This window comes from Arvicanthis niloticus, chromosome 14 (genome assembly GCF_011762505.2).
Source record: "Arvicanthis niloticus isolate mArvNil1 chromosome 14, mArvNil1.pat.X, whole genome shotgun sequence".
NCBI classification, from domain to species: domain Eukaryota; kingdom Metazoa; phylum Chordata; class Mammalia; order Rodentia; family Muridae; genus Arvicanthis; species Arvicanthis niloticus.
In genome coordinates, this window is record NC_047671.1 from 73083527 (window position 1) to 73111013 (window position 27487).

Here is a 27487-nt window from a genome sequence, read left to right on the forward strand (position 1 = left end):
CAGGCACTGTTGCTAAGCATCATGATATAATACTGAATATAGTAAACACATATATAAAACTTTTATTATATTCTTATGTGTTCATTTGTGAACGTGCATGTGTGCACATATGGACATGGATGAGTACTTGTGGAGGTCAGAGGACAACTTGCTAGGGTTGGTTCTCTCCTCCCACTGTGTGTGTCCTGAGGATTGAACCTGGGTGGTCAGGCTTGGTACCAGGTGCCTTTACTGTCTGAGTCATTTATAGGTTAATGGATGAGTTCCTTTGGCAAGTCCGATTGTGGCTGTCATAAAGCAAGCTTTAAAATACCCCAATGCTATGTGGTTTCCACACTCAAGCTACTCAAGAGTTCTTCAAATATATACATATACATATACATATACATATACATATACATATACATATACATATACATATACATATACATATACATATATATATATATGCCAATGTGTAAAAAGGTATAACACTTAATGGGTTTAAAGGCATAAAGATCCACCAGTCAGTGGGAATAAAAGCCACGCCCCTGCACTGTGAGCACAGCGAGGACAGCCACGCCCCTGCACTGTGAGCACAGTGAGGACAGCCACGCCCCTGCACTGTGAGCACAGTGAGGACAGCCACGCCCCTGCACTCTGAGCACAGTGAGGACAGCCACGCCCCTGCACTCTGAGCACAGTGAGGACAGCCACGCCCCTGCACTCTGAGCACAGTGAGGACAGCCACGCCCCTGCACTCTGAGCACAGCGAGGACAGCCACGCCCCTGCACTGTGAGCACAGTGAGGACAGCCACGCCCCTGCACTGTGAGCACAGTGACGACAGCCACGCCCCTGCACTCTGAGCACAGTGAGGACAGCCCCGCCCCTGCACTCTGAGCACAGTGAGGACAGCCACGCCCCTGCACTCTGAGCACAGCGAGGACAGCCACGCCCCTGCACTGTGAGCACAGTGAGGACAGCCACGCCCCTGCACTGTGAGCACAGTGACGACAGCCACGCCCCTGCACTGTGAGCACAGTGAGGACAGCCACGCCCCTGCACTCTGAGCACAGTGAGGACAGCCACGCCCCTGCACTCTGAGCACAGCGAGGACAGCCACGCCCCTGCACTCTGAGCACAGTGACGACAGCCACGCCCCTGCACTGTGAGCACAGTGACGACAGCCACGCCCCTGCACTCTGAGCACAGTGAGGACAGCCACGCCCCTGCACTCTGAGCACAGTGAGGACAGCCACGCCCCTGCACTCTGAGCACAGTGAGGACAGCCACGCCCCTGCACTCTGAGCACAGTGAGGACAGCCACGCCCCTGCACTCTGAGCACAGTGAGGACAGCTTGCATCCCAGCACAGGATTTACAAACATCCACAGGAGCGTTGGTCTCCGGGGCATCAGTTTTCACCCAGGAATCCATTCTAAAGAATTATTGCAAACATGTTGAAAACCCTGACCATGTGGAAGCAACGTGACTGAGCCCAAGCTACGCAGCAAACAAATTATAAAACATTTGTAGGCATTAATATTTTGAGGACTTCTTAATGTTATAAGAAATGCTTATGGATGTGTACTATTAAATAAATTGATTTTAAAACTTGTATAAAAGGCTAAATTTTAATTATAAATAAAATCAAACCCATAGTATTTTACAAGGTTATCTTAGAGAAGGGCAGTGCAGATTTTTCTTTGCCTTTTTATTTGTATGAGTTTATTGAAATTTCTAAAATGAATATACATTTATGATCATAAGAATTAGAAAACAGTGAACGCCTCCGAAACCTATAAGGAAATGTAAACAAGATATGTGACTGAGCTGGTGTTGGGGGACTTGGTCCTAAGGACACAGCTCTGCCCATCTGGACAGAGAGGCTGAGATCCATGCTGCTGGTTTGTCAGTCACACTGTGGTATGGTTTTCATTCACTAGCTACCAAAGGCTGTACTCTCAGCATTTCAAGGTATGTTCCTGTGTGCTAAAATGTGAAACGTCGCCATTTTCATCTGTAGGTGGGTAACTCAGTTCTGCTGGGCTGTATGATTTCTCCTGTGCTTCTCCATGTAGCTTCAGCCGGAATGCCTAGCCACAGGAACCAGCGAGAAAGAACACAACCGGGTGGCACTGATTTTTAGAATCCAAGTGACTGAGGGACAGTCACAGCCAGCAGCACTCAGAACTATCAAAGAATGTCTTAATCTGTCGATGAAGCGGGTGGAGAAGGGTGCCTGAGGTTTTAAGAACTTCACATTTCTTGAAGTTTTTGGCATGATTGAAAAGAGTTTAAATTTCAATTTCTCCTCCTTCCATGGAGGAAAAACTTACAGTTGGATCATCACACCTTATTCTACCTCACCTGCTGTCTTTATTCCCTCACCAAGGGACACAAGCAGGAACTGAACGTCACTGCTCCAGAAGGCTGGCCCTTGTGATCGGCCCCTCCTTGCTGTGGCCTGTAGAGAGGCTTCAGCCTCTAGTGGGCATGCTGCAAACTGTTTGCATTTTGTTTTTATAATGATTTATTTGTTTACTTGTTTCTTGCTGTCCACTCCAAGCTTGGGGACTTTGGGATGCAGGGGTTTTGTAACTTATGCCACAGAACGGGTCTCTATGGACATTGTAATCTCTTATTCTAATTAGCTTGTGGTCGCATGTCCAGGTTCCAATTATACTGACTGCTTCAACTGCCTCCTTCGGATTGCTACAGATGGGAAAGGGGAGGTGACCTCGGTAGCATGAATGTGTAAAGAAACTTTAAGAAGACTCACCTCTGGCACTGTTTCCCCTCAACGTGCTCTCTGCACTGGCACACTCCCAAGGGCCCGCTACACATGGTGGTGAGTGCTCCACCAATGTCACACTGACACCCTGAAAGTCAAGAAACAGTTGAGGTTACTACCAAACTGTCAGGGGACAAATGTTTCCCTCCCCAGAGAAGACAGCTCTGATATTCTTAGCACTGTGTGGACTGCTTCTTTCCTCTCTAAACACTATATCAGGTAGGGATATCCCAAACAAAAATGGCCTGTCCCCTCAAAGTTCCACCTCTAATTTCAAGATATGTGACTACAGACCAGCAGGTGGGTACACTGTTCTCCAGTCAAAGGTGACATAGCCCCAGAGCTAAACATGGTTAAATAGCCTGGACAGAGCAATCTGTCAGCCAAGTGCTTCCCACACAGACATGGAGGGAATGACAGCAGACACCTGTAATTTCAATGTTGAGGGTGCAGAGGCAGGAGGATCCCTAGGACCTTCTGATGAGGGAGAGCTAAATTAGCAAGGCCCAGGTTCAGGAAAGACCTTGTCTCAAAAAATAAAGTGGAAATCAACTGAAGGGGTACCTGACATGGAATGAAAATATATATATATATATATGAACATGAATACACACACACACACACGGAACAGCATTGATGTAAATAACATTCATGAGGCGGCACATGTAAAAGTCAAGAATAGCCTTGTAGGCCACCCACTTCTGGAATTTCATTATTTAATGCAAGCCTATATCTAAGTATCTGGCTTTTTAGCTAATATGAAATATAGCTTCAAGGTGACTAAGCCTCCATGTTAGTCAATATTAGCACACACCCTTCAACCCAATACGTAGTTTGTAAATGAACCAACAGTGTTCTGGTAGAAGAAAAGTAGAAACAGCACCACCTGAGGTTCACTGCAAGTGTCAACACAATATTTGGCCAAGTTCTCAAGACAGAATGTCCGAGCTCCATCCCTGAAAGTCAGCCGCAGACAGTCAAGGCGAGGATTCTGGCAGCCGCTGTCCCTTAGCACTTTGGCTTGCCCAAGCCCTGCCAAATGCATTTACCTTGACAGCCAAAGTAGTTGCTCTTCTCCAAAGAGAAATAGCCGTCTTCGCAGGTGTCACAGGCATCACCAGTTACATGGGCTTTGCAGCTGCAGTCACCATCCTCCTGTAGAACAGTGAGCCAGACAGCAGCATTTGATACACAGGATTCACTGACCTTCAGCATTGGAAGTAGGCTCACATACAACAGGAAGCAGGGTAGCCAATACTGGAAAAGTATGCCCATAGTCGGGATGACTAGCTAGGAACTGGTGCTAGCTAGGAACTGGTGCTAGCTAGGAACTGCTCCAGAAATCCCACAATCAACCACTGCAGCATCCCACAGTCATCACATGGAAAGATGTCCCATGTTACCTGCCCACACTCTCCGATTCCGCTCACTGTCCCTGCATCATGGCACTGGCACTCTGTGAAGATAAAAGAGGGTATCTATGATCCAGGGGTTGCACAAGAACAGTTCCCTGGCTCTAGGGACATTACATGCCTACGACAAAACTCATGTGGTTGGACTTTTCCCTGCACTGCTGGGGCCTAAGTCAGGATTGCTTTCTGGGGTTAGTAGACAGATCAATCAATAAAATCCATCTAGAGTAATGGCTAGCTTATGGCTACTCCAGCACAGAGTTTATAAATGTTTCTGATGCCGAGGTCATTACTGGTGTGCCTGGATAAAAATATACTCTTGCCCTAAAGGTGGTCATTTCACTTAGACCTTTTATTATGTGCTTTTACTTGGTATCTTAGCTTTAATAATTGTACAAAATGAAGATGCAATAGGTACATGTCATTGTTATACTATGCACATTAAAATTAAAATAAAATTTAGCCAGAAAGAGTTCAAAGGCATTTATCAAGTAGCTGCCTTCTCAAATAACAAAATTCAAATGGAAACAGTATAGATAAATCTTTGCCTAAAATGGCAGTTCTGCCCTGAATCGAGGTGGGGGACACCAAAGCGCTCTGCACCATGCTGAACAAATCAAATTGGTTTGACACAGCGCTCTTTTAACATAGCCCACTGAATCAACTAAGCAGGGCCCCCAGAGACTGAAGCAGCAAGCACAGGGCCTGCATGGGTCTGCACCAGTTCCTCTGCACATATGTTATTGGGATTAGCTCGGTGCTTTTGTGGGACTCCTAAGAGCAGGAACACGTATGTCTCTGACTCTTTGTCCGCCTTGAGACTCTTCCTCCTGTTGGGTTGCCGTATCCAGCCTTGATATGAGGGCATTTTTGCCTTGTCTTATTATATCTTGTTTGTCCTGTTTGGCTGTTATCTTTTAGAGGTTTGTTCTTTTCTAAAGAGGGAACAGAGGGTGAGGGAGGTGGATTGGGGTGGGGAAGGTGGTGGGAGCTGGAAGGAGTAAAGGGGGAACTGGTCGGGGTAAACTATCTGAGAGAAGAATCTATTTTCAATAATAAAAAAAAAAGAAGTGTTGTCTTATCACTGTTGGCACTGAGAAGGCAAAAATAAAGAAGCAAGGGTTCTGAAAGATGTGGTAATATATGAGACAGCTTACCTGAGCATCCACGGGGGTTTTCTATGGCCAGATTCCAATATAATGGTTTACAGACACTACATGTAGGACTTGCAACATGAAGCTTGCACTGGCAGTAACCCTTGAAATGAAAATCAACTAATGCAAACATCATGCTTTTGAAATTAAGACCTGTTTCAAACATGTGTTTTCAGCAAAGCGTTGTTAGCAAAATAAAGTTTGACCATGAAAGATAAGCCAAAAGATTCACTCAAGCCAGAGTTATTTTAAAAAGTCTTTCGAAGTTTAAAAAAGGGGGGTTATTCTGCAGCAGCTGGGAACCCAAGGAGCCTAGCAGATGAGGGACCCATCCCCTCTGCTCGAACTCCACACCCCCCCTTCTGAACTGCCTCTTCTGCTGGGGCAGATCATCGGCTTGTCAGACCCCACAGTCTGAAGGCCTCCCAGGGGATCTGCTACAGTCAGGACCACAGGTCTCCCAGGAGACCTGCAGCAACCCAGGGACACAGGGAGCAGGTTCCAGTCCAAGACACCAGAGATAACCAGATGGCAAGAGATAAACACAAGAACATAAGCAACAGAAGTCAATATACTTTGGCACCATCAGAACCTAGTTCTTCCAACACAGCAAGCCCTGGATACCCCCAACACACCTGAAAACCAAGATGCTGACCTAAAATCCTATCTCATGAAGACAATAGAGCCCTTTAAGGAGGATATCAATAACTCACTGAAAGAAATACAGGTAGAAGGCCCTAAAGAGGAAACAAATAAATCCCTTAAAGAAATACAAGAAAATATAATCAAACAGGCGAAGGAATTGAACAAAGCAGTGCAAGACCTAAAAATGGAAATAGAAACAATAAAGGAAACAAAAATGTAAGCAACCCTGGAAGTGAAAAACAAGGAAAGAGGTCAAGAGCTACAGATGCAAGCATTAACAACAGAATACAAAAAATAGAAGAGAAAATCTCAGGCATAGAAGATACCTTAGAAGATATTTACACAACAGTCAAAGAAAATACAAAACATAAAAAACTCCTAACCCAAAACATCCAGGAAATCCAGGACACAATGAAAAAAACCAAACCTAAGAATAATAGGAATAGAAGAGAGTGAAGATTTCTAGCTCAAAGGACCAGAAAATGTCTTCAACAATTCATAGAAAAAAACTTCCCCACCTAAAGAAAGAGATGGCCATAAAGATATGTACAAGAAGCCTATAGAACACCAACTAGATTGGACCAGAAAAGAAAATCTTCTCGTCATAAAATAATCAAAACACTAAATGCACAAAACAAAGAAAGAATATTAAAAACTGTAAGGGAAAAAAGCCAAGTACCATATAAAGGCAGACCTATCAGAATTACACTGGACTTCTCAACAGAGATACTAAAAGCCAGAAAAGCCTGGGCAGAGTTCATGCAGACCCTAAGAGAACACAAATGCCAGCCTAGGCTACTGCAAAACTCTCAGTCATCATAGATGGAGAAACCAAAATATTCTACCAACAGAGCCCTAAAGAGGATTCTAGAAGGAAAACTCCAACACAAGGAGGGTACCTACACCAAAGAAAAACAAGAAATTAATCAGCTCACAACAAAACCAAACGGAGAGAATCACTTACACATAATGCCACCTACAACAACAAATATGACAGGAACTAACAATCATTTGTCTTTAATATCTCTCAATATCAACAGACTCAATTACCCAATAAAAAGATGCACGCTAACAGACTGGATATACAAGCAGGATCCAGGATTTTGCTGCATACAAGAAACACACCTCAATGACAAAGACAGACACTACCTCAGAGTAAAGGACTGGAAAAAAGTCTTCCAAGCAAATGGTCCCAAGAAACAAATGGGAGTTGGCCTTCTAACATCTGAAAGTTCAACCAAGTTATCAACTGAGATGAGGAGGGACACATCATGTTCATCAAAGGAAAAATCCACCAAGAAAAAGTCTCAATTCTGAACATCTATTTCCCAAATGCAAGGGCACCCATATTCATAAAAGAAATTTTACTAAAGGTCAGAATACACATTGAACTCCACACAATAATAGTGGGAGACTCCAACACCCAACTTTCACCAATGGACACGTCATTGAAGCAGAAACTAAACAGAGACATAGTGAAACTGATAGAAGTTATGAACCAAATGGATTTAACAGATATATACAGAACATTTCACCCTAAAACAAAATAATATACCTTCTTCTCAGCACCTCATGGTACCTACGCCAAAATTGAACATATAATCAGTCATAAAACAGGCCTCAACAGATACAAGAATATTGAAATAATCCCATGCATCCTATCTTTAAGGAGCATAATAAGAGTCGCCATTATGGATAATTAATTTAAAAGAAAAAAAATGTGTGGCCTGGAAGCCAGGCCTGGAGGCGAATGTAATGTCAAGACAAGTGGTACACCCAAACCTCAATTGTAATTGGCTGAGAGGTAGCCATTGGTAACAGAGCCCAAGCTGTCTATATGTGTGACCAATAAAAACTGCCTCAATTCTGATTGGTTGAAATTAGCTTTAAAACCCCCTGGTCTGGCCCACACAAATTTGCTCATTCCTGGGAGCCCCACAGAGATGCCCATTGTGTTGAGATGTGTTAAGATGAGCCACCACTCAGGCTGTCTGCCGCACATTTCTCGGACCAGATTCCCACCGGTCCACACACGGACCAAATTTCGCTGGAACCAAGCTTGTTTCCTGGACCAATTCTCTGTTGAACCCAAACTGTGGGCGGACACACATCGTGAACCTTACCTGTGGTGCTGACATCAGGCCAGGCCAGAGGTTAGTATACAGTGTGTGTGTACAAACAAATGTAATCCCATTCGCTATTTGCCTGTTGTCATTCATAAATAAATAAGCTAATCAGACCTTTCCTCCTGGTTCGAGACTCTTTCATTGCCCTGTACATGGTTGCGATTTTGCGACAGTTTACAGCGTTTCCTGACTCTATCAAACCACCATGGACTAAGGTTAGACTTCAATAACAACAAAGACAACAGAAAATCTGCATATCCATGGAAATTAAATATCTATTCAATGATAACTTGGTCAGGGAAGAAAGAAAGAGAGAGAGAAAGAAGGGGAGAGAGAGAGAAATTAAGAAATTAAAGACTTTATAGAATTCAATGAAAATGAAAACACAGTATAACTAATCTTATGGGACATAATGAAAGCAGTGCTAAGAGGAAAATTCATAGCACTAAGTACCCTGCTAAAGAAGTTGGAGAGATCCTACAATAGCAACTTAATAGTATACCTGAAAGCCCTAGAGCAAAAAGAAGCAGACACACCCAAGAGGAGTAGATGGCAGGAAATAATCAAACTCAGGGTTGAAATCAACTGAATAGAAACAAGGAGAATGATACAAAGAATCAACAAAACCGAAAGTTGGTTCTTTGAGAAAATCAACAAGATAGATAAACTCCTAGCCAAACTAACTGAAAGGGACAGAGACAGTATCCAATTAACAAAATTAGAAATGAAAAGGGAGACATAACATAAACTGGGGAAATATTTTTAAAAACCATGAGCCTATACTCAACAAAACTGGAAAATCTAGATGAAATGGATGATTTTCTAGACAGATACCACATACTAAAGTTAAATCAAGAGCAGGTAAACTAAGCAGAACCATATCCCCTAAGGAAATAGAAGTCATTAAAAACCTCACAACCAAAAAAAGCCCAGGGTCAGGTGGATTTAGTACAGAATTCTACCAGACCTTCAAAGAAGCCCTGATACCAATATTCCTCAAACTATTCCATGAAATAGAAACAGAAGAAACACTACCTAATTCATTCTATTGAAGCTACAATTGCTTTAATACCTAAGCCAAACAAAGACCCAACAAGAAAAGAGAATTTCAGACCAATTTAGCTTATGAATATCATTGTAAAAATACTCAATAAAATTCTAGTAAACCAAATCCAAGAACACATCAAAACCATCATTCACCACAATCAAAAAGGCTTCATCCCAGGGATGCAAAGTTGCTTCAATATACAAAAACCCATTAATGTAATCCACTATATAAACTCAGAAATAATATCACATGATCATCTCATTAGATGCTGAAAAGTCATTTGACAAAATACAATACCCCTTCATGTTAAAAGTATTGGCGAGATCAGGAATTCAAGGTCCATACCTAAACATAATGAAAGCAATATACAGCAAACCAACAGCCACTATCCAATTAAATGAAGAGAAGCTTGAAGCAATCTCACTAAAATCAGGGACAAGACAAGGATGCCCACTCTCCCCATATCTATTCAATATAGTACTCAAAGTTCTAGCTGGAGCGATAAGACAACAAAAGGTCAAAGGGATACAAATTGGCAAAGAAGTCAAGATATCACTATTTGCAGATGATATGACAGTATACATAGTGACCCCAAAAACTTTACCAGAGAACTTGTACAGCTGATAAACAACTTCAGCAAAGTGGCTGGATATAAAATTAACTCCAACAAATCAATAGTCTTCCTTTATACAAATGATAAACAGGCTGAGAAAGAAAATAGGGAAACAACACCTTTCACAATAGTCATAAATAATATAAAATATCTTGGGTAACTCAGACAAAACAAGTGAAAGATCTGTATGACAAGAACTTCAAGCATCTCAAGAAGGAAATCAAAGAAGACCTCAGAAAATGGAGAGACCCCCATGCTCATGGATTGGTAGGATTAACATAGTAAAAAATGGCCATCCTACCAAAAGCAATCTACAGATTCAACATAATCCCCATCAAAATTCCAACACAATTCTTCCAAGACAAGGAAAGAACAATTCTCAATTTCATATGAAAAAACAAAACCCAAGGATAGAGTAAACAATAAAAAACTTCTGGGGAATCACCATCCCTCACCTTAAGCTATACTACAGAGCAATAGTGATAAAAACTGCATGGTATTGATACAAAGACAGACAAGTTGATCAGTGGAATAGCATTGAAGACCCAGAAATAAAACCACACATTTATGGACACTTAATCTTTGACAAAGAAGCCAAAAATATACAATGGGCAAAAAAAGCATCTTTAATAAATGGTGCTGGTCCAACTGGCAGTCCATATGTATAAAAATGAAAATAGATCCATATTTGTCACCTTTCACAAAGCTCAAGTCCAAGTGGATCAAATACCTCAAAATAAAACCACATACATTGAATCTATAGAAGAGAAATTTCCTAAACAGAATTCTAATGCCTTAGGCTCTAAGATCAAGAATTGATAAATGAGACCTCATGAAACTGAAAAGCTTCTGTAAGGCAAAGGCCATAGTCAATAGGACAAATTGGCAACCTACAGATTGGGAAAAAGTCTTCACTAACCCCACATCTGATAAAGGGCTAATATCCAAAATATATTTAAAAACTCAAGAAGCTAACCTCCAAAAAAACCAACCAACCCAATCAAAAAATGGGACATAGAGCTAAAGAGAGAATTCACAACAGAGGAATCTCGAGTGGCCTAGAAGCACTTAATAATCAAAGTCCTTAGTAATGAGGGAAATGCAAATCAAAACGACCCTGGGATTCTACCTTATACCAATCAGAATGGCTAAGATCAAAAACTCGGGTGACAGCACATGTTGGCAAGGATGTGGAGAAAGAGGAAGGAGCACTCCTCCATTGCTGGTGGTATTGCAAGCTGTTACAACCACTCTGGAAATCAATCTAGAGTTTCCTCAGAAAACTGGATCTACCTGAAGACCCAGCTATATCACTCTTGGGCATATACCCAAAAGATTCCCCACCATGCCATAGGGGCACATGTTCCACTTGTTCATAGTGGCCTTATTTGTGATATCCAGAAGCTGGAATCAACCCCGATGTCCCACAGTGGAAGAATGGAAGCAGAAAACGTGGTTCATTCACACAATGGAGTACTACTCAGCTATCAAGAACGAGGACATCTTGGGTTTTGCAGGCAAATGGATGGAACTAAAATATATCATCCTGAGTGAAGTAACTCATACCCAAAAGGACATGCATGGTATGTACTCACTAATAAGTGGATATTAGCAAAAAAAAAAAAAAAAACCTACAGAATACCCTGGATACAACCCACAGAACTCAAGAAGGTTAACAAGCAGAAGGGCCCAAGTGAGGGTGCCTCAATCCCACTTAGGAAGAAGAAAGCAATCATGTGAGGCAGAGGGAGGAAGGGGCCTGGGTTAGAAGGGGCAAAGGAAGGGGAACATGATTGGGTATTGGTGTGGTTAACAGGAGATAAGCCTGAGGGCCAGCAGAAAGAATGGAAATATGCAACCTCAGGAGGTGGGAGGTGGGGGGACCCTCTAGAATGTAGATCTGCGAGGTGAGAGACTCTCAGGACTCAAAGGGAGGGGCCTTAGATTAAATGCCCAACCGTGGGGAGAGGAAACTTGTGGACTCCACCTCTAATAGAAAGACAGGGCATCAAGTGGAAGGATGGGGTTGCCACCCCGCAGTCAAAAAGTCTGACCTAGAATTGTTCCAGTCTAAAAGAACTGCAGGGACAAAAATGAAGAAGAGACTGAGGGAAAAGAGGTCCAGTGAATATCCCAAAATGAGATCTGTAGGAGGAGCTAAGGTGGGAGGAGTAAGGAGAAGAGGAGGAGGAAAAAAGGAGAGGAAGAGAAGAAGGACGAGGAGGAGCTAGGGGAGATGGAGAAGGAGAGAAGTGGACATGGAGGCTGATGTTTGCTTGTCTGTAGCAGTCAAAGGTAGTTGGTATATCTAGGTTGGGTACTGGGTTATACCTCTGACTGTATGGGCATCTTGTTATTGATCATTACTAAATATATAAGCCTTTGGATAATCTAAGCATTAGAGTCTCATCTGTACTAAGCCTGTGTGGTTGGCGGGATGGTCTGGGCACTGCCCAGCTTTGCAGAGACAGCGTGAAAAATTGGCAAAGTATCTCGTGGGTGGCAGGGCTGGTGTTTCTAGCTGGCTGTTTCTAGCTGCAGCACGCACGTGGCCTCTGGCCACACAACATGGCGGCTGAGCTCAGCAGAGCTGCTGCAGCTTAGATAGTTGGCTTGTCTGGCAGCCACCTTTTAAATAATTACTACAACAGAGATCTACCTCAAGGGGAGCCTCCAGTGCTTGACACTATTACTGATGCTATGGTGTGCCCATAGCCTAAACATGGCTGTTGGCCAACAAGCCCAACAAGCTGCTGCCTGAGACAGACACAGACACTTACACCCAACCAATAGACTGAAGTTGGGGACCCATGTGCTTGAATCAGGGAAAAGTTGGAAGAAGCTGAGAAGGAGGGTAACCCTCTAGGAAGACCAGCAGTCTCAACTAACATGAACCCCCACACACAGAGATCTCTCAGACCCTGAGCCACCAACCAGGCAGCATACACCAACTGATATGCACCCCCTCCTCCCCACACACACAGACACATATACAGCAGAGGACTGCCTGGTCTGGCCTCAGTGAGAGAAGACACACCCAACCCTCAAGAGACTTGAGACCCAGGGAGTAGGGAGGCCTGGCAGGGGTGGGGAGTGGGAAGACAGGTGCGGAGGAGGAATAGGATGAGAATCTGTGGGATGGCAGATCGGGATGGGGGAGGGGAGGTGGAAAATGGATTGTAAAAAAATTAAACTAATAAAGGGGGGAGATTTTTATTTGATGCATTTGAATGTTTTACCTCCATGCATGTATGCATACCACGTGTGTGTCTGGTGCCTGAGACCAGAAGTTGGCACCTGATCCCCTAGATGGCTGTGAGTCACTGTGTGAGTGTTGGGAACTAAACTTGAGTCCTTTGTGAGTAACCTCCAGGAAGAACTAACACCAGGAGTCTAGAATACAAGATTTAAATAAACCTTATTCTTTTGTTTAATGAAAAAAAATACAAATGCAGCTTGAATTAAAACCATGATGAGGTTGCCTAATTTAAGCAGTTTGGACCTGTGTGTTATATTAATTTCAGGAGGTTTCCACTGGTAGCCATGACCTATCACGGAGACCCCCTACTTACCAAGCTGGAGGCAATGGTCCCAGCTGGATCGCAAACACTGCTGGACCCTGTATATGATTAAGAAACGTTACAAACGTCCGGCTGAAGATTTAGATGTTTCAAAAATTTTTAATTTCGCTTTTTTAAAAACAAGTGCACCTACATCTATGCTTTTGATAGATGAGTGACAACGGCCATGTGTAACTCACACTAAGACATGCCAAGACATCTTTATGATGTTTGATCTGCTCTGACATATGTCACTTAGTAACTCGGCCCTGTCTAGGAACACAACTTCCTTTCTGTGTTTAATGCTTGCTACACTTTATTTTTAGTATATATTTTAACTTGTCTTTGTGAATTACATGTAATAAATTTTGACTATGTTCTCTCCCCTTGCTCAGCTCCTCCCAGATCCTTCCCTACTTCCCTGGGGAAAAAAGTCCTTTCTAATGGGTGATGGTTACAGTGAAACTTTGGGCATCTTTAAAATTGACCAGAAGAGGGCAATATTGCACCTCTTTTTAAAAATGTTATGACTAAACATCCATTTAAAAGAAGTTCAAAAGAAAATAAAGGATTATAGTTCTCCCTGTCCCCAAGTGTACTGAAGTTCTTGGTAACATCAGCTGCTGTGCTTCCCTGCCTTCACCTGCAGAGGCTATAGCTCAGCACTTGCAATGTCTTGGTATTACACTGACAGCAGCCTGGTTGAGCCTGTTTCTATGGCTAGTTTCCGCCACTGGAACATATCCACAACAGGATCATATATTCTTACAAACTGCCCTTAGCTTTTCTCGGGTGTTTCCTCTTTGTCTCCATTTCTCATAATGTCCCGCTCTCCCTCCTCACTCTCTGCTCGCCTGTCTCTGGCAGCCCACACCTCATTTTCTCTCCCTTTGTCTTCCATACCGACCATGCCCCGTCCTGAGCTCCTTCCGCCATGGCCTGTGTCTCTCTCCAGTTTGGCTACAGTTATGGCTACTCTGCCTCTGCCATAGCACTCACAGACCTGGTGACCATACGGTGACTAGTCTTTATTTTTAGTATATATTGTAACTTGTCTTTGAGAATTATATGTAATATATTTTGATTATATTCTCTCCCCTTCCTCAGCTCCTCCCAGATTCTTCCCCACTTCCCTGGAAAACTTCCAGGCCTTCTCAGGGCAAGTCCTGTTACTGATGTCTGTACTTTCTGCCCTGGTCTGGACAATTCTGATTAGGAAAGTTCTAGAAAATGTAGTCTTCTCTTCTACATAGTCCCACCCAGCTCTGGATGCTTCACCCTCAGTGTCCCCAGGAACCAGAAGGGTTCCTACAGTCGACATCCAGGGAAGAGAAACCTCCCTGAGAATTCCCTTCTTTTTCCTTTCCAGGTAAAAATGAATCACCCATGATGTCTGCTGTTATAAGTTCTAATCCTGATGCTGGCCTGTGGACTTATACTACTCAGACCTTTGATGGGCCATTGACAAGGACATCAAACAGCTAGAGATTGACATCACTAATCTGAAGAAATCCCTCATTTTGCTGTCTGAAGTGATCTCCAAAAATTGCAAAGGACTTTATTGGACTTGATTTATTCTTTTACAATAGAAAAGACTGTGTACAGCTCTAGACTGTGTACAGCCCTTAAAGAAGAATGTTGCTTTTATATAGACAAGACAGGGATGATTAAAGACAGCATGAAAAAAGTCAGAGAAGGCCTTGAGAAAAGACAGAGAGAGAAAGAGAAAAATGAGAGCTGGTACAAGAATTGGTTTTTAACCTCTCTATAGTTGTCAATATATATATAGTTGTCAAATATAGTTGTCAAACTTCCTTCCATCTTGGGACCATTAATTGGGTTATTTTTGCTTATATCTTTTAGTCCTTAAATAGGCTGACTAATTTTGTGAAACAACAGATAGATAATTTGGTAGCAAAATCTATTCAGATACATTATCATAAGTTAGCTATGGAGGACCACAAGACTCTAGATGAGGATGTTACTCTATCCAGGGTGCTCCCAAATCCCATCTCCACCCAACCTAAAAGAGGGGACTTCTGCCCCTAGACCAAGTAGAGAGGGGCCACCCAGAACCCCCTTTGACTGGCAATCTGAATTCTTGTTTAGGGTGCGAGGCTAAGCACTGCAAGGGAATATAAATAAAAATTAAAAATATCATTCTGGGTTCCCTGAGGGACAAGCCTGACTGCATAGGGGTTGATGTCCAAAGTATCCCCTCTCCAGGAAAAAGACATCGGGACAGGTATGGCCCTCATGCCTCACTGGACAACGACAGGAGGACCGGAGACATTACAAGGTCCCCTTTAATTACTGGAGGTCAGGCCTCTATCTCTGCCTTCGCACGATTAGACTCACCAAGGCCCTTATATACTTGGAGAAGGGAGATATCAGGGGCAGCCCTGCTTATACACTGAAGGCTTAAAATCAGCAATAGGCCTGACATACATGCTTGCTAACACAAAGTCTTGGGTCTCTGTGGAAAAACACTGAAACAGGTGGCTATAAGCTATTGTAAACAGGCAGCTTTGGCAGAAATGTACCAGCCTGAGTAGTCATAGACCTTGTAGATAGGTAGCCTTGGCAGATAGTACTAACTTAGATAAGGACAAGTGAATCATAGGCAGAGTCAGAGTGACCTTCACCCAGCCGATACCCTGTTCTAGAAGATATCTGTACTCCCCCTGAACACCTGCACTCCTGTGTCATCCCCTTCCCCACATCCTGCCTTTTTGTGTTTATAACCCCTGTGTGAAAAAGTAAAATGACAATTTAATAAAGAAAAAAACAAACAGACAAAAACACATTTTTCTGATGGAAAGTCTGGGTCAGTCTACAAACTGCTCCCATGAGAGAACTCTGAAATCACCAGGCTACAGCTACTGGCAGGGCTGGGGCTGCCCACATCAAAGGGCTTGGCAAAATGTAGGTAGCTCATTCCTATGTTGGGGGTAGAGGCAGAACACAGCCCTGGTCCCTCTCTGCCTACAGTAAACAACCTGTGCAGCCCTCATCAGCACTAGGGAGAGAGGCCTGATACCCGGGTGCACAGGGGTTTCGTGTGGGGTGTCAAACAATGCTGGGGCAAGTTCGTGGGGTCAGGCTGACCACGCTGATGCATAAGACATGAGGACTGAGAAACCCAGATGGTTTATGAGTGGGTATTTAAGTTGTTCTCATCAGGCACTGACTGTCTCTGGGGTTGAGTGTGTGATGCACATGCTTCCAGTAATGCTGGCATAGGGGAAGACGGAACCAAATACTTAGGGTGGCTTGAGTCGACGTCGAGAAGACTCGTCGGGCTTCTCCAAGAGATTGGCTGCACCTACTCAGATGAGGACCGTGCTCCCAACATGCTGCCGGCTCCTTACCTTGGCAGTAGGGGAAGTCATAGGCTCCTGAGAGACACCTGTCACAGCGCTTCCCTGTTATTCCAGGCAGGCATTCACACTGGCCAGTTCCCGGGTCACAGGGCACTGGATAGGATCCAATCGTTGAACACTGGCAAGCTGTGAGAAAGAGCTGATCAGATGCAGGCATGCGTGATAGAGTACATAGGGTCCTGGACAGGAGCCTTGGATAGGGCCAGAAAGACACAAAGTCAAGTTCCGGATTCACGTCTTTGATTTAGCTAAGCCTCAGTTTCCCCTCTCTTACAGGGAGCTGCTCTTGGGGTCTACTTGATAAGGATTAAAACTTGACAGGAAAACAATGCCCCTCACAGTCAGGACTTATGAGGACATCAGTCTGTGCTCAGCAAAACTGACTGGTGGAAAGGAGGCTCTGAGGGTTCTGCTTAGGTTCAACAATGGCACTCAGAGGAAGAGGAAGAAAGGAAGAGATGGCAACACGTGTAAGTCACTTGAGGGAGGTGCCAATGCCACATCACACTGGGATCAAACTAGTCCAGCCTGGATCAGCTTGTAAATGTCCTCAGTTTCCTGTTCTCTTTACATTCATTTTCTCATGGTCTAGTGTAGCTAAACCATCATGGAAGAGTTACACAGGCTGGGCAGGGAATGGGGGGAGAAATCTGTTGCAGAAACCTTTGTCCTGTCCCGCCATCTCTGTCTAAGTAAGTAAATAAGCAGGCAGGGCAGAGAGGAGGGGTTCTGGCTGCTCCCCTCCTAGCTCCCTTCCCACTGGGTCAGGTTCCTATGTCTCTGTATTATACTCTTACAGGTCCACAGCTACTTGGTATCACACCTCTTTGTACTGTGAAGACCCTACTGCTGGGAAAGGTAGCCAGGGTGAATGGCCTGGCTAACTTCTTACTGCCAAGAGTCTCCCATCTTTACAAGATCTGGAAGGAACTGGAGAGACAATCTCACTGAATCTCACAGTTAGGCACGGCAAAGTTCAGAAGGTAAAAGGTATTCTTAAAGTTACTAAGTTAGTCTATGAAGCAAAGAATTCCTCCCACCTGCCACCATTCAGTCACATTCATTTGGACCCAAACATCACCTGTGATATGCACTCATGTATGAGTGACATACTCAGCCTTGTTAGACCTCAGTTTGTCCTTCTGTAAACTGGAGTTGATAAAGAATCTATCTCCTTCGGTCATTAGAGAACTATCAGCCACGAAGCATGGGGAACTCCTGGAGAGGAGTACTATGTTTGCTCCTTCTGACATCTCTATTCCAATTTCCTTTTCCCAAATGTGTCCCTTTGACTCTTCCACACTGGATAAAGGGCACGATGAATTAGCGCTTCTGACTGCCAAATTTATGTTCAATGTGCTCAGTAAAAAATTAATTATATACATAGTAAAAAATGATTGTGCATGCGTGCGTGCATGCGTGTAAGACAATCTCATTTGCAAGGTCCCCAAATTCCCACACTAGCTGGGACCCAGAGAAGGCAGCAGCCATAGGTAAATCCCCTATCTGATTTGTTGTATACATAGGCAGCCTTGGGATCTGAGAGACAAGCTTTAGGGCACAGAGTCTCCAGGGGCAAGATGAAGACCATGTTTCTCTTTTCCTTCTTGGGCAGGATGTGGCCACAGCTACACAGGGACTCACTCTGAAGGGGCTTCCCACATACTTGCTTATATGTAATAAGACATCTTAGGAGTGGAACTTGAGTTCAAACACAAATCTATAGGACACACACATAGACACACAGACAACACATACAGACACACACACACATACACACACAGACACACAGACACACACACACATCTGCCTGAAGGGATTTTATACCTTTTTTTTTCTTCCTTTTTGAGACAGGGCCTTACTACATAGTCCTGTCTGGCCCGAAATTCTTTATGTAGACCATGTTAGTTTTGAACTCTTAGAGATCCACTTGCCTCTGTCTTCCCACATGCCTGAATTAAAAGCATGTGGCCCCAAGCCCAAGCCTTAAACAAAAATTTTAATATACATCTATTTTGACTGTGAATTGTCACAAGAAATCTGATGTAGAAATGTCTTCATTTCTGTCCAACAAGCTTCCGACGATTTACGGTCAGAGAGATGGCTGGGGGCGGGGGGGGGAGTTTGCCACACAAGCCTGGAGAGAGATGGCTCATGGGGAGTTTGCCACACAAGCCTGGAGAGCACAGTTCAATTCTTCACGTAAAGGCAGAAGGATAGTTGTTTGCAAAGTTGTCCCATGACGCTCACACACATGCCCTTGCATGCACGAACTCCCTTGGCATGCTACCCCACGCTCCCCCTCCACACACACATACAACACACAATAATGATAATAATTTTCAAAGTATATTTTAGAGTATTTTTGAACTTTCAAATGAGATCTGCCAGCCCTGGAAGAACAGAAGCTCAAGTGCTCAGGAAGCTTGGTCGCCATGCTGTCCATTGTCACCTAGCCCCCAAGCACAGTCCTACTCCACAGAGAATGCCAAGCAGATGTCTATGAAATAAATGTGAATGGCCCTAGAAATCCTAGCCTGAGTCCTGACCTGGACATGCTCCTGATAGGTGTTATCTTGAACCTAACAACATGGCTACCAGACAGGTACCAATGAGGCAGCCACCTCTCCACCTTCACAACACAATACAGTAAAGAAGCAAATTAAAATATATAGAGCCCCTTATGACAGAAGTGATGCTTTTGTTGCCCAGGATTTGAGAGGTCTTCCTTTCTTGTAGGAAAATAGATCGGTACCTTACTAGGCAAACCCACAATGCCAACAATAGGTCCCATGACACATATCACAGTCCACATCTCTGGAACTGGACCTTAGGCTATTCTAAGCCTTCCTAAGCAACCGCCTTAGATGTTTCTTGGGAAAAAAATGACCTATAAAATGAAAGACCAGTTTGAAGTAAAGCTGCACAAGGCATGACTCCAGAGGGTTCTCTGTCCCCAGCCACACGCTTTTGCTTTCCCCCTGGAGTGGCCGCCAGCTTTTCCAGGGGCATTCCTGGGGCATCCCTTGAGCATCCCAGACCAGGGTCTTCTGGAGCATCAGTCACAGGTCGGTGTGGCTGAAGTTTAAGGGCAGCTTCAGTGTCATGTGCCTTCAGCTCATGGTCAGAAAAAAACACTGTTTCCCACATCCCCGGTATCCTCTGTGACGCCAACAAACCACATCAGATCAGGAAAAGGAAAGCTCAGACAAGAGGAGGAAAAGAGGGAGAAAAACAGAAAAATGAAGAGGATGGAGAAAAGAGACAGAAATGAGAGGAAGAAAAGTGAAGGGTAAGCGGTCCTTCCACCATCACCCAGGCAACCGACCAACCCAGAAAGTCACGTTATGTGCTGTGCCTGAAGACAGAGTGTGCAACTGAACACAAGTACACGTGTAAGTTTTGTACACGTTTCTTATTGGTGATTTGATTCTATGAAATGAAATTGCAGGGTGGTTGAGTGAATCAAAGTAAAAATAAAACAATATGGCCTTGTACTTTCAAAGTCTGGAGTCAATTAATTTAATGAAAAGCATAACTCCTAGTCTGCAGACTCAAAAACAACTTAAAAGTGTTTTGGGTTTTTGTTTTTAATTCACTTTTTTTTTTTACATCTTTAAAGCAATAAAGGGCAAAGCCATAAGGACCAACTTTAGCAAAAATATCTGATGTAGCATTTAGGGCAATGTTAACTTGATTCTGAAATACAATGGATTTAGTAATCCTCGCTCTAAAGGAAAGGGGGCCTATAAGATGGCTCAGTGGGTAAAAGCCCTTGGTATTCAAGCCTCGTGGCCTGAATTTAATCCCAGGAACCACATAAAAAGCCAGTGGAATGGCTTACTCAATAACAAAACCTGTCCCTGTCGCCAAGCCCAATGGCCTGAGTTTGACCCCTCAGTCAAACTCAGGGATCCACACAGTGAAAGGAGAGAGCCAACTTTCATGGCACAAACGTGTGTGTGTGTGTGTGTGTGTGTGTGTGTGTGTGTGTGTGTGTACAAGTTAACAACAGATACAAAATTTGTCTTTGAAAAGAAAAAAATAAAGCACAAGAGGACAGAATGTCTGCAGACTCAAATTCTTCCAGAATGTTCCAAACTTGAGGTAACTAACTGCAGGGTAGTCCTGGATCCCACCTCTGGAATAAACAGCCTGTTCCTATCAAAGTCTAACAACTGTTATTTAATGAGCATCACGGGATTCTGGGAAGGTGGACCACGTGAGTACCCACTTCTCCCACCAAGAGAAAATACAAGAACAGGACTGCAGCTTGAGTGCCAAGGTCTAAGCCAACCCCCTCCGTCCTCACATTCTGCTCACATTCTGAGCAGAACAGAGAAAGAAGCAGAGGAGAGGGGTGGGTGAGAGCACCAGTTACCGTCCATCTCTGTGAGCCTCTCTCTCCACTTAGAACCACATCAGGGTCAATGGGGCTGACGGTAAACATGCACAGCAGGGACCAGTCCACTAGTGCTGCACTAGCCCTGTCACTCAAAGCCTTGAGTAAGCCTCGTCATTCTGATACTTCCAGTGAGCTCCAAAGACTTTGGAAGACCTTAGATCAGTGGTTCTCAACTTTCTTCCTAAAGCTGTGACCCTTTAATACAATTCCTCGATGTTGCGGTGACTCTCAACCATTAAATTATTTTTGTTGCTATTCTTATGAGTGAAAATAATGAACATCTGTGTTTTCTGATGGTCATGGGCAATCCCTGTGAAAGGGTCATTTGACCCCCAAAGGAGTGACGACCCACAGCTTGATAACTACTGTCTTGGAAGCAGATGTCCAAACATACTGTGATAGAAAAATACCCAAGACTATAAATTCTTATATATGTATAAATTTTGACTCCAGTCATTTAAAACAGGGAATAAGCAATGTTGTTATATCCTCTGCTGCTGAATGAACAGCTGTCAGTCAGGTCGGGCGTCCCTTTCTAAGAAGAAAATGCCACAGTTAAAGCCAAGTACTTCTTAACTCCTGTCCTTGGGGTACAGAAGAACAGATCATTCTCAGACCACTGAAGACCTAACACAGTTGTTGTCACTCCTTGGTTGTGGCACCCCAGTTTTGCCTCAGGGGATCTGTCTTTCTGGCTCCATCCACAAGACTCGGATGTATTTATGCTGTTCCTGCCTCCCCAGATGTGGGAGCTCAGGTTTGACCCGTCAGAGCATCAGAGTCCCACACCCGTGGGACTGATTCCTTTAGTGTAAACCATTGCAGGTGTGCCTTTTGTTTTTCCAGAAAAAATAAAGAGTTGCATAGAAAGAGGAGACAATAGTTTCAGCCACCAAATATTTTGTTTTTGCTGAAAGGATGGAAACTTAATGGGAATACCATGCATTCCAGTGGATTTATAGAAAAGTAACTGGAAAACTCTTTGTCTACCTCATACTCCAGGAGTCCACACCTAAGTTGAAGGAGAAGAGTGGGGGACAGCCGGCCACAGAGCACTTCTCCATCATGGACCCATTCTAACACTTGGGAGAGGACCACGAGATGAAACAACCTCACCTGTCTCATTGTTCACACCAGACATTGCTAGCCTTGTATTCGGTTATTGCAAATGCTGTGGCCCAAGCCCCTTTGACTGACTAACTCCAGTCATCTCCTTACTTTGCCAGCCTGGTTTCTAAGTAAGCAAAGTGTGCTAGTCAGCTTTTTGTGGCTGAGACAAAATGCTCAAGTCAACTTAGGAGGAAAGAAGGGTTTGTCTAGAGTGGCTCCTGTCCAGGAGCGCTGACCCTCTTGTTTTGGCCTTGTGGTACAGTTGAACATCTCACATTCTCAGCTATACCACACATATGTCCCTGTAAGTTTGGACCCTGTTAGGCATCTGAAACAGAAACCTCGCCTCCAACTTGTGTCCTAAAGCTTCACCACCGTGGAAATCATTCTCTGAAACTGGTATTACGTTCAGGGACAAAGTTATCCAACCAAACCAAACAATCAGTTTGACACAGAATATACTGGGTCAGGATTCAGATGGGTACACCTGTGCTCCCATAGGAAATGTTCATGTTCTCACTTCTGAGTGTGCATCTCTGCTTCAGGTCAAGGTAGAGAGAGATGAAGGTAGGTAGATCATCTTGTGGCTAAGAGAGATGAAGGCTGAGAAACAAATGAGAGCAAATGAAAGCGGTCCATGAGCAGGAAGAAGAGGGGTCTGGAACATGGCGGGCAGACATATAAGGAAACAGGGCCAAGAAGTGGGGCCAGGACCATGGGCTCTTTGAGTGACACAGAGGAGGTAGGAGCAGAAGCAGCATAGAGAATGCCATGTTTGAGCAAGCTACCCCTCAGCACCAGAGGCTTGGCACATCAGTGCACATGTGGCCCTCACAACCATTGGGACTGTTCGAGTCTGTGAGGGATTGTCTCAACTGCCTTAACTGCTGTGTGAAGGCTCACCTTAGAGGTGAACTCTACCTTTCTGTAGCAGCCTACATAGAAGGGCATGATGGGAAAGGGAAGCTTCATGGTTTTGCTGGCTTGGCCTTCATTCTCTGCAAAGTTCATCTACCCAGAGGCTACTGACAGTGGTTCTTCACTCATCCTAGAATCTGCTTCTTCCTGCTCCAGTGTGGATGAGTGGCCAGTGGCTCTCCAGGAATCCTCCAGGATTTCAGCAAAGATAGGGACTGCTGAGACATCCAGCTTGGTGGCACCCTGCCAGCCCTGTCTTCTTCTCCTGTCTACCTGGCAGGTTCCTAAATTGTGACACCACTGACTATTCAAAGCCAGGACTTGAACCCAAGGTGACAACTACACAGCCCAGGCACTTGACTACCATAGAGGAGGAAGGACAGAGTGGGAAAAAGAATGGTCTCAGTGGACAGTAAATTTCACATCTGTATGTAAGGCAGGGGAGATAGGTAAACCACAGGCTATGTGGCTCTGACAGAAGGGCTATCTGTGCTTCCTCAGGAGTCCAACCTGGGAACCGGTGATCAGCATTTCTGTGGTTTACCCTCTTACCTTGGCATATTGGGAATGAATAGGAACCTGAGCGGCAGGAGTCACACTGGGGACCCTCAACCCCAGGGCGGCACAGGCACCTGCCGTGATCATCACATATCTCTGGGAGAACACCTTCCAAGTTACAGTCACACCCTGCAAAGAAAGAGACTGTCAGAGAGATCACTGTACCCAAATAGACTTCACGCTTCTCCCAGGTTATTGCCTATGTAACAGAGACTCTAAGATTTATGGCTGGTCAGCCTTCTTAACCCTTAAGACATCACTGTAAAGGGAAATAAAATGAAGATTTGGAAAGGTCACAGGTACTGCCATAAACATCCCAGGGTGGAACTGGGTTTGTAAACTAATTACAACATCCACACCTATGAAAAGGCTTCTTTTTCTTCCAAGCTAAATGCTAGGACAGTAGAACTTTCATTTACTAGATTTCCTATGTAATAGAATTTTAATTGAATGTATTTACATTTCTCTGTGTGTGTGTGTGTGTACGCACGCGTGCGCATTTATCAGATACCTCCACCTTTCGTTTGAGACAGAGTCTTTCATTAGTCTATAATTTCACCAAGTAGGCTGAACTTACAGGCGGGAAGCTCCACAGATCAGACTGGCCCTGCCTCTCATCTCACTGTGGCTCAGACTACAGGCGTCTAGCCGGTTACTTTTATGTCAACCTGACACAAGCTAGAGTCGTTTGAGAAAGTGCCTGTCAGACTGGCCCTGTGGGCAAGCCTGGGGTGCATTTTCTTAATTAGTGAGTGATGTGGGAGGGCCCAGCCTATTGGGGGTGGGGCCACCTGAGGCAGGTGGTCCTGGGTTCTATAAAAAAGCAGCCCTAGAAAGCCAGTAAGCAGCACCCTCTGTGGCCTCTACATCAGCCTCTGCCTCCACTGCCTTTAGATATTTTGAGTAATGTGTTAACATGGAAGGATATGTATAGGTTACATGAATAATGTGTTATTTTACATAAGGCATAAGCATCTGCAGATTTGGGTATCTGAGGGGGTGGGTTTTGAAATCCATTCCCTGCAGACACAGAATGGCAAATAATGCCACTTTGGTACACTGTTTATTTTGAGGCAAACGCACTGGACAACAGTTCCAGGAAGGACTGTCCTCCCCCATTTACCTAAAGCAGGCCAGATAACTTTCCATGAGAAAGGTACCCCTCTGAATCAAGGCCAGAGACTAGAAGTTGGCGGAAACCAATCCGCACAAACACATCTGCAGAAGTAGCCCGTGTCTCCCTTTATTTTCTGTGTATTTTCTAAGCACTGTCTCACAGTTCCCCGCCCCAGAGCAGGCTCCCTGATCTTGTCAGACCACCACAATCTATTGCTCATGAAAGATAGAAAAATCATAAGTTGATTCCCCTGAACCCTACTCTTAAAAGCAAAGACATAAAAACCTGTAAGTCAAACACTGGGTTGCCTCAGTCCCAGGAAATTAGCTGACCATTTGAACAGATGGCCCTAACTAAACAAACCTTAAGATTCATGGTGTCAGGATGCTATGGGCCCAAGATTAGCCTGGCCGCGCTTTGAACTAACAGCCCTGAGACAGTTGGTGCCAGGATGCTAAAAGTTTGAGATAAGCCTGACCCCCTTGAACTGGAGCTCATGATATATAGTGTGAAACTAGTTCGTAATAGCCAATTATAAAGTGACACACCATCCATCTTAAGAATTTGAGATCAAATGTATGGATGACCTAGTGACCTGTTCCCCCTCCTTCCCCCTTCCCTAGCTCCACTCTCAGCCTTCCCCCTTCCCTAACTCCACCCCCACCTGGTTTGTAGATTCCCCCTTAAAAGTTGTAAACTTCTTTTGTTCGTGGCTGCGGAATCTCTCGGCCCCTGCACGGGCTTGAAGGGAAGACAGCCCTGGCTAGTCAGTAAACCTCTTGCGTTTGCATCAAGTTGTGTTTCTCGTGAGTGATTTGGGGTGCGTCTGCAGTTCTCCACAGATCCGGATCGTGAGTTCTTTTTCTAGTGGGCCTTACATTTTGGTTCCCTGACCGGGAAACAGCAGCCACCCCTGCACTCCCGAAAACAACCTTGGAGGTAAGGGGATCCCCAGCGTGAGTGAGTGAGTGAGTGCATGAGCCGGCCGGCAAGTCCATTGTCTGTTTGGAGTATTCTGTATTCGGGAAGCGCCGACAAGCCAGTTGTCGGGTCTGATTCTGTATCTGTATCTGTATTCTGTATTCGGGAAAGCGCTTTTTGATTTTGCAGCTGCTTCACTGGTCGTAATGACTGGGAAGCTGTAGTCAGCAGACGTGCTTTAAGGCTACAAGCTGCCAACCTGGGGGACGCCCTGGTTGGAAGGGGGACCAGAGGTGTCTGGTGGGAGCCTCCTATCTGAGGAATGAGGATTGTGTTCTCCTTCTGAGAGGGGAGTCTCGCAACCCTCTTCCATCTGAGTCGGTCTGCGGTTAGGGTGCATTTGGTGTAGCCAGTGCGTCTCAGGTTGTTTGGTTTCTGTTTGTTGTCTGTTGTTTTTGTGTTTTGTCTTGTATGAGACGATGGGGCAGACTGTGACGACACCTCTTAGCTTGACTCTTGACCATTGGACAGAAGTTAAAGCTAGGGGACACAATCTATCTGTAGAAATTAAAAAGAGACTCTGGCAAACCCTCTGCACTTCCGAGTGGCCCGCTTTTGATGTCGGATGGCCACCAGAGGGTGTGTTTGACTTAGAAATTATTTTGGCCGTGAAAGATGTTTTTCAGACTGGACCAGATTCTCATCCTAATCACCAGCCCTACGTTACTGTATGGCAAGATCTGGTCGATAATCCTCCCCCTTGGGTCAAGCCCTGGGTGAGGAGACCTCGAAGGCCAGGCTCCAGAGTCCTGGCCCTCAAAGAAGAAGACGAGAAGAAGAAGCCTTTGGCCCAGCAGGCTGAGACCAAGGAAAAAAGTGAACCTCTTCCCTCTGTTCCCCGTATATACCCTGAAATCCCTGAACCCCCAGCCTGGCCAGAACCTTTTCCCTTTCCTCCATATCCCCAACCTCTGGCTGTTCCTGCAGGTGAGGTGGGACCCTCTGCACCCCTAGACGGAGCCGTGGGAGGGGGCCCAGCTATGGGAACCAGAAGCCGGAGAGGAGTCTCACCAGAAGGGCCTGATTCAACTGTGGCGCTTCCACTCAGAGCTTTTGGTCCCCCTGTCCCAGCTTCTACCCTACAGCCCCTGCAGTATTGGCCATTTTCCTCATCTGATCTCTATAACTGGAAGACTAACCATCCCTCTTTTTCAGATAACCCAGCCAGTCTAACTGGGTTGGTCGAGTCTCTTATGTTTTCTCATCAGCCCACCTGGGATGACTGCCAACAGCTGCTCCACACCCTCTTTACTACAGAAGAGAGGGAAAGAATTCTTCTAGAGGCTAGAAAAAATGTTCCTGGAGATGATGGGACTCCCACACAGCTCCCCAACCAGATAGATGCGGGCTTCCCGCTCACTCGACCTGATTGGGATTACAACACTGCTGCAGGTAGGGAGAGGTTGACTGTCTACCGCCGTGCTCTTGTAGTGGGTCTCAAGGGGGCTTCCAGAAAGCCCACCAATTTGGCCAAGGTAAGAGAAATAATGCAAGGACCCACTGAACCCCCCTCAGTTTTTCTGGAGCGCCTCATGGAGGCATACAGGAGATATACCCCGTTTGACCCAACCTCGGATGGACAGAAAGCAGCAGTAGCTATGGCCTTCATAGGCCAGTCAGCACCTGACATTAAAAAGAAGTTGTAGAGACTTGAGGGGTTGCAGGATTTTACCCTGCAGGATT

The 27487-nt window shown here is 44.7% G+C and overlaps 1 protein-coding gene across 1 annotated transcript in view; it reads right to left on the minus strand.

The window, feature by feature from the left end:
* Lama3 (laminin subunit alpha 3) overlaps positions 1 to 27487 on the minus strand; it is a 237054-nt gene that overhangs the window by 129870 nt on the left and 79697 nt on the right. The window contains exons 14-20 of the mRNA XM_034518463.2: positions 23701 to 23835; positions 16704 to 16841; positions 13345 to 13391; positions 5344 to 5443; positions 4178 to 4230; positions 3824 to 3929; positions 2763 to 2862 (exon numbers count right to left, since the gene is read on the minus strand). Coding sequence (XP_034374354.1) covers positions 2763 to 2862; positions 3824 to 3929; positions 4178 to 4230; positions 5344 to 5443; positions 13345 to 13391; positions 16704 to 16841; positions 23701 to 23835 — 679 coding nt within the window. The remainder of the gene's footprint in view (positions 1 to 2762; positions 2863 to 3823; positions 3930 to 4177; positions 4231 to 5343; positions 5444 to 13344; positions 13392 to 16703; positions 16842 to 23700; positions 23836 to 27487) is intronic.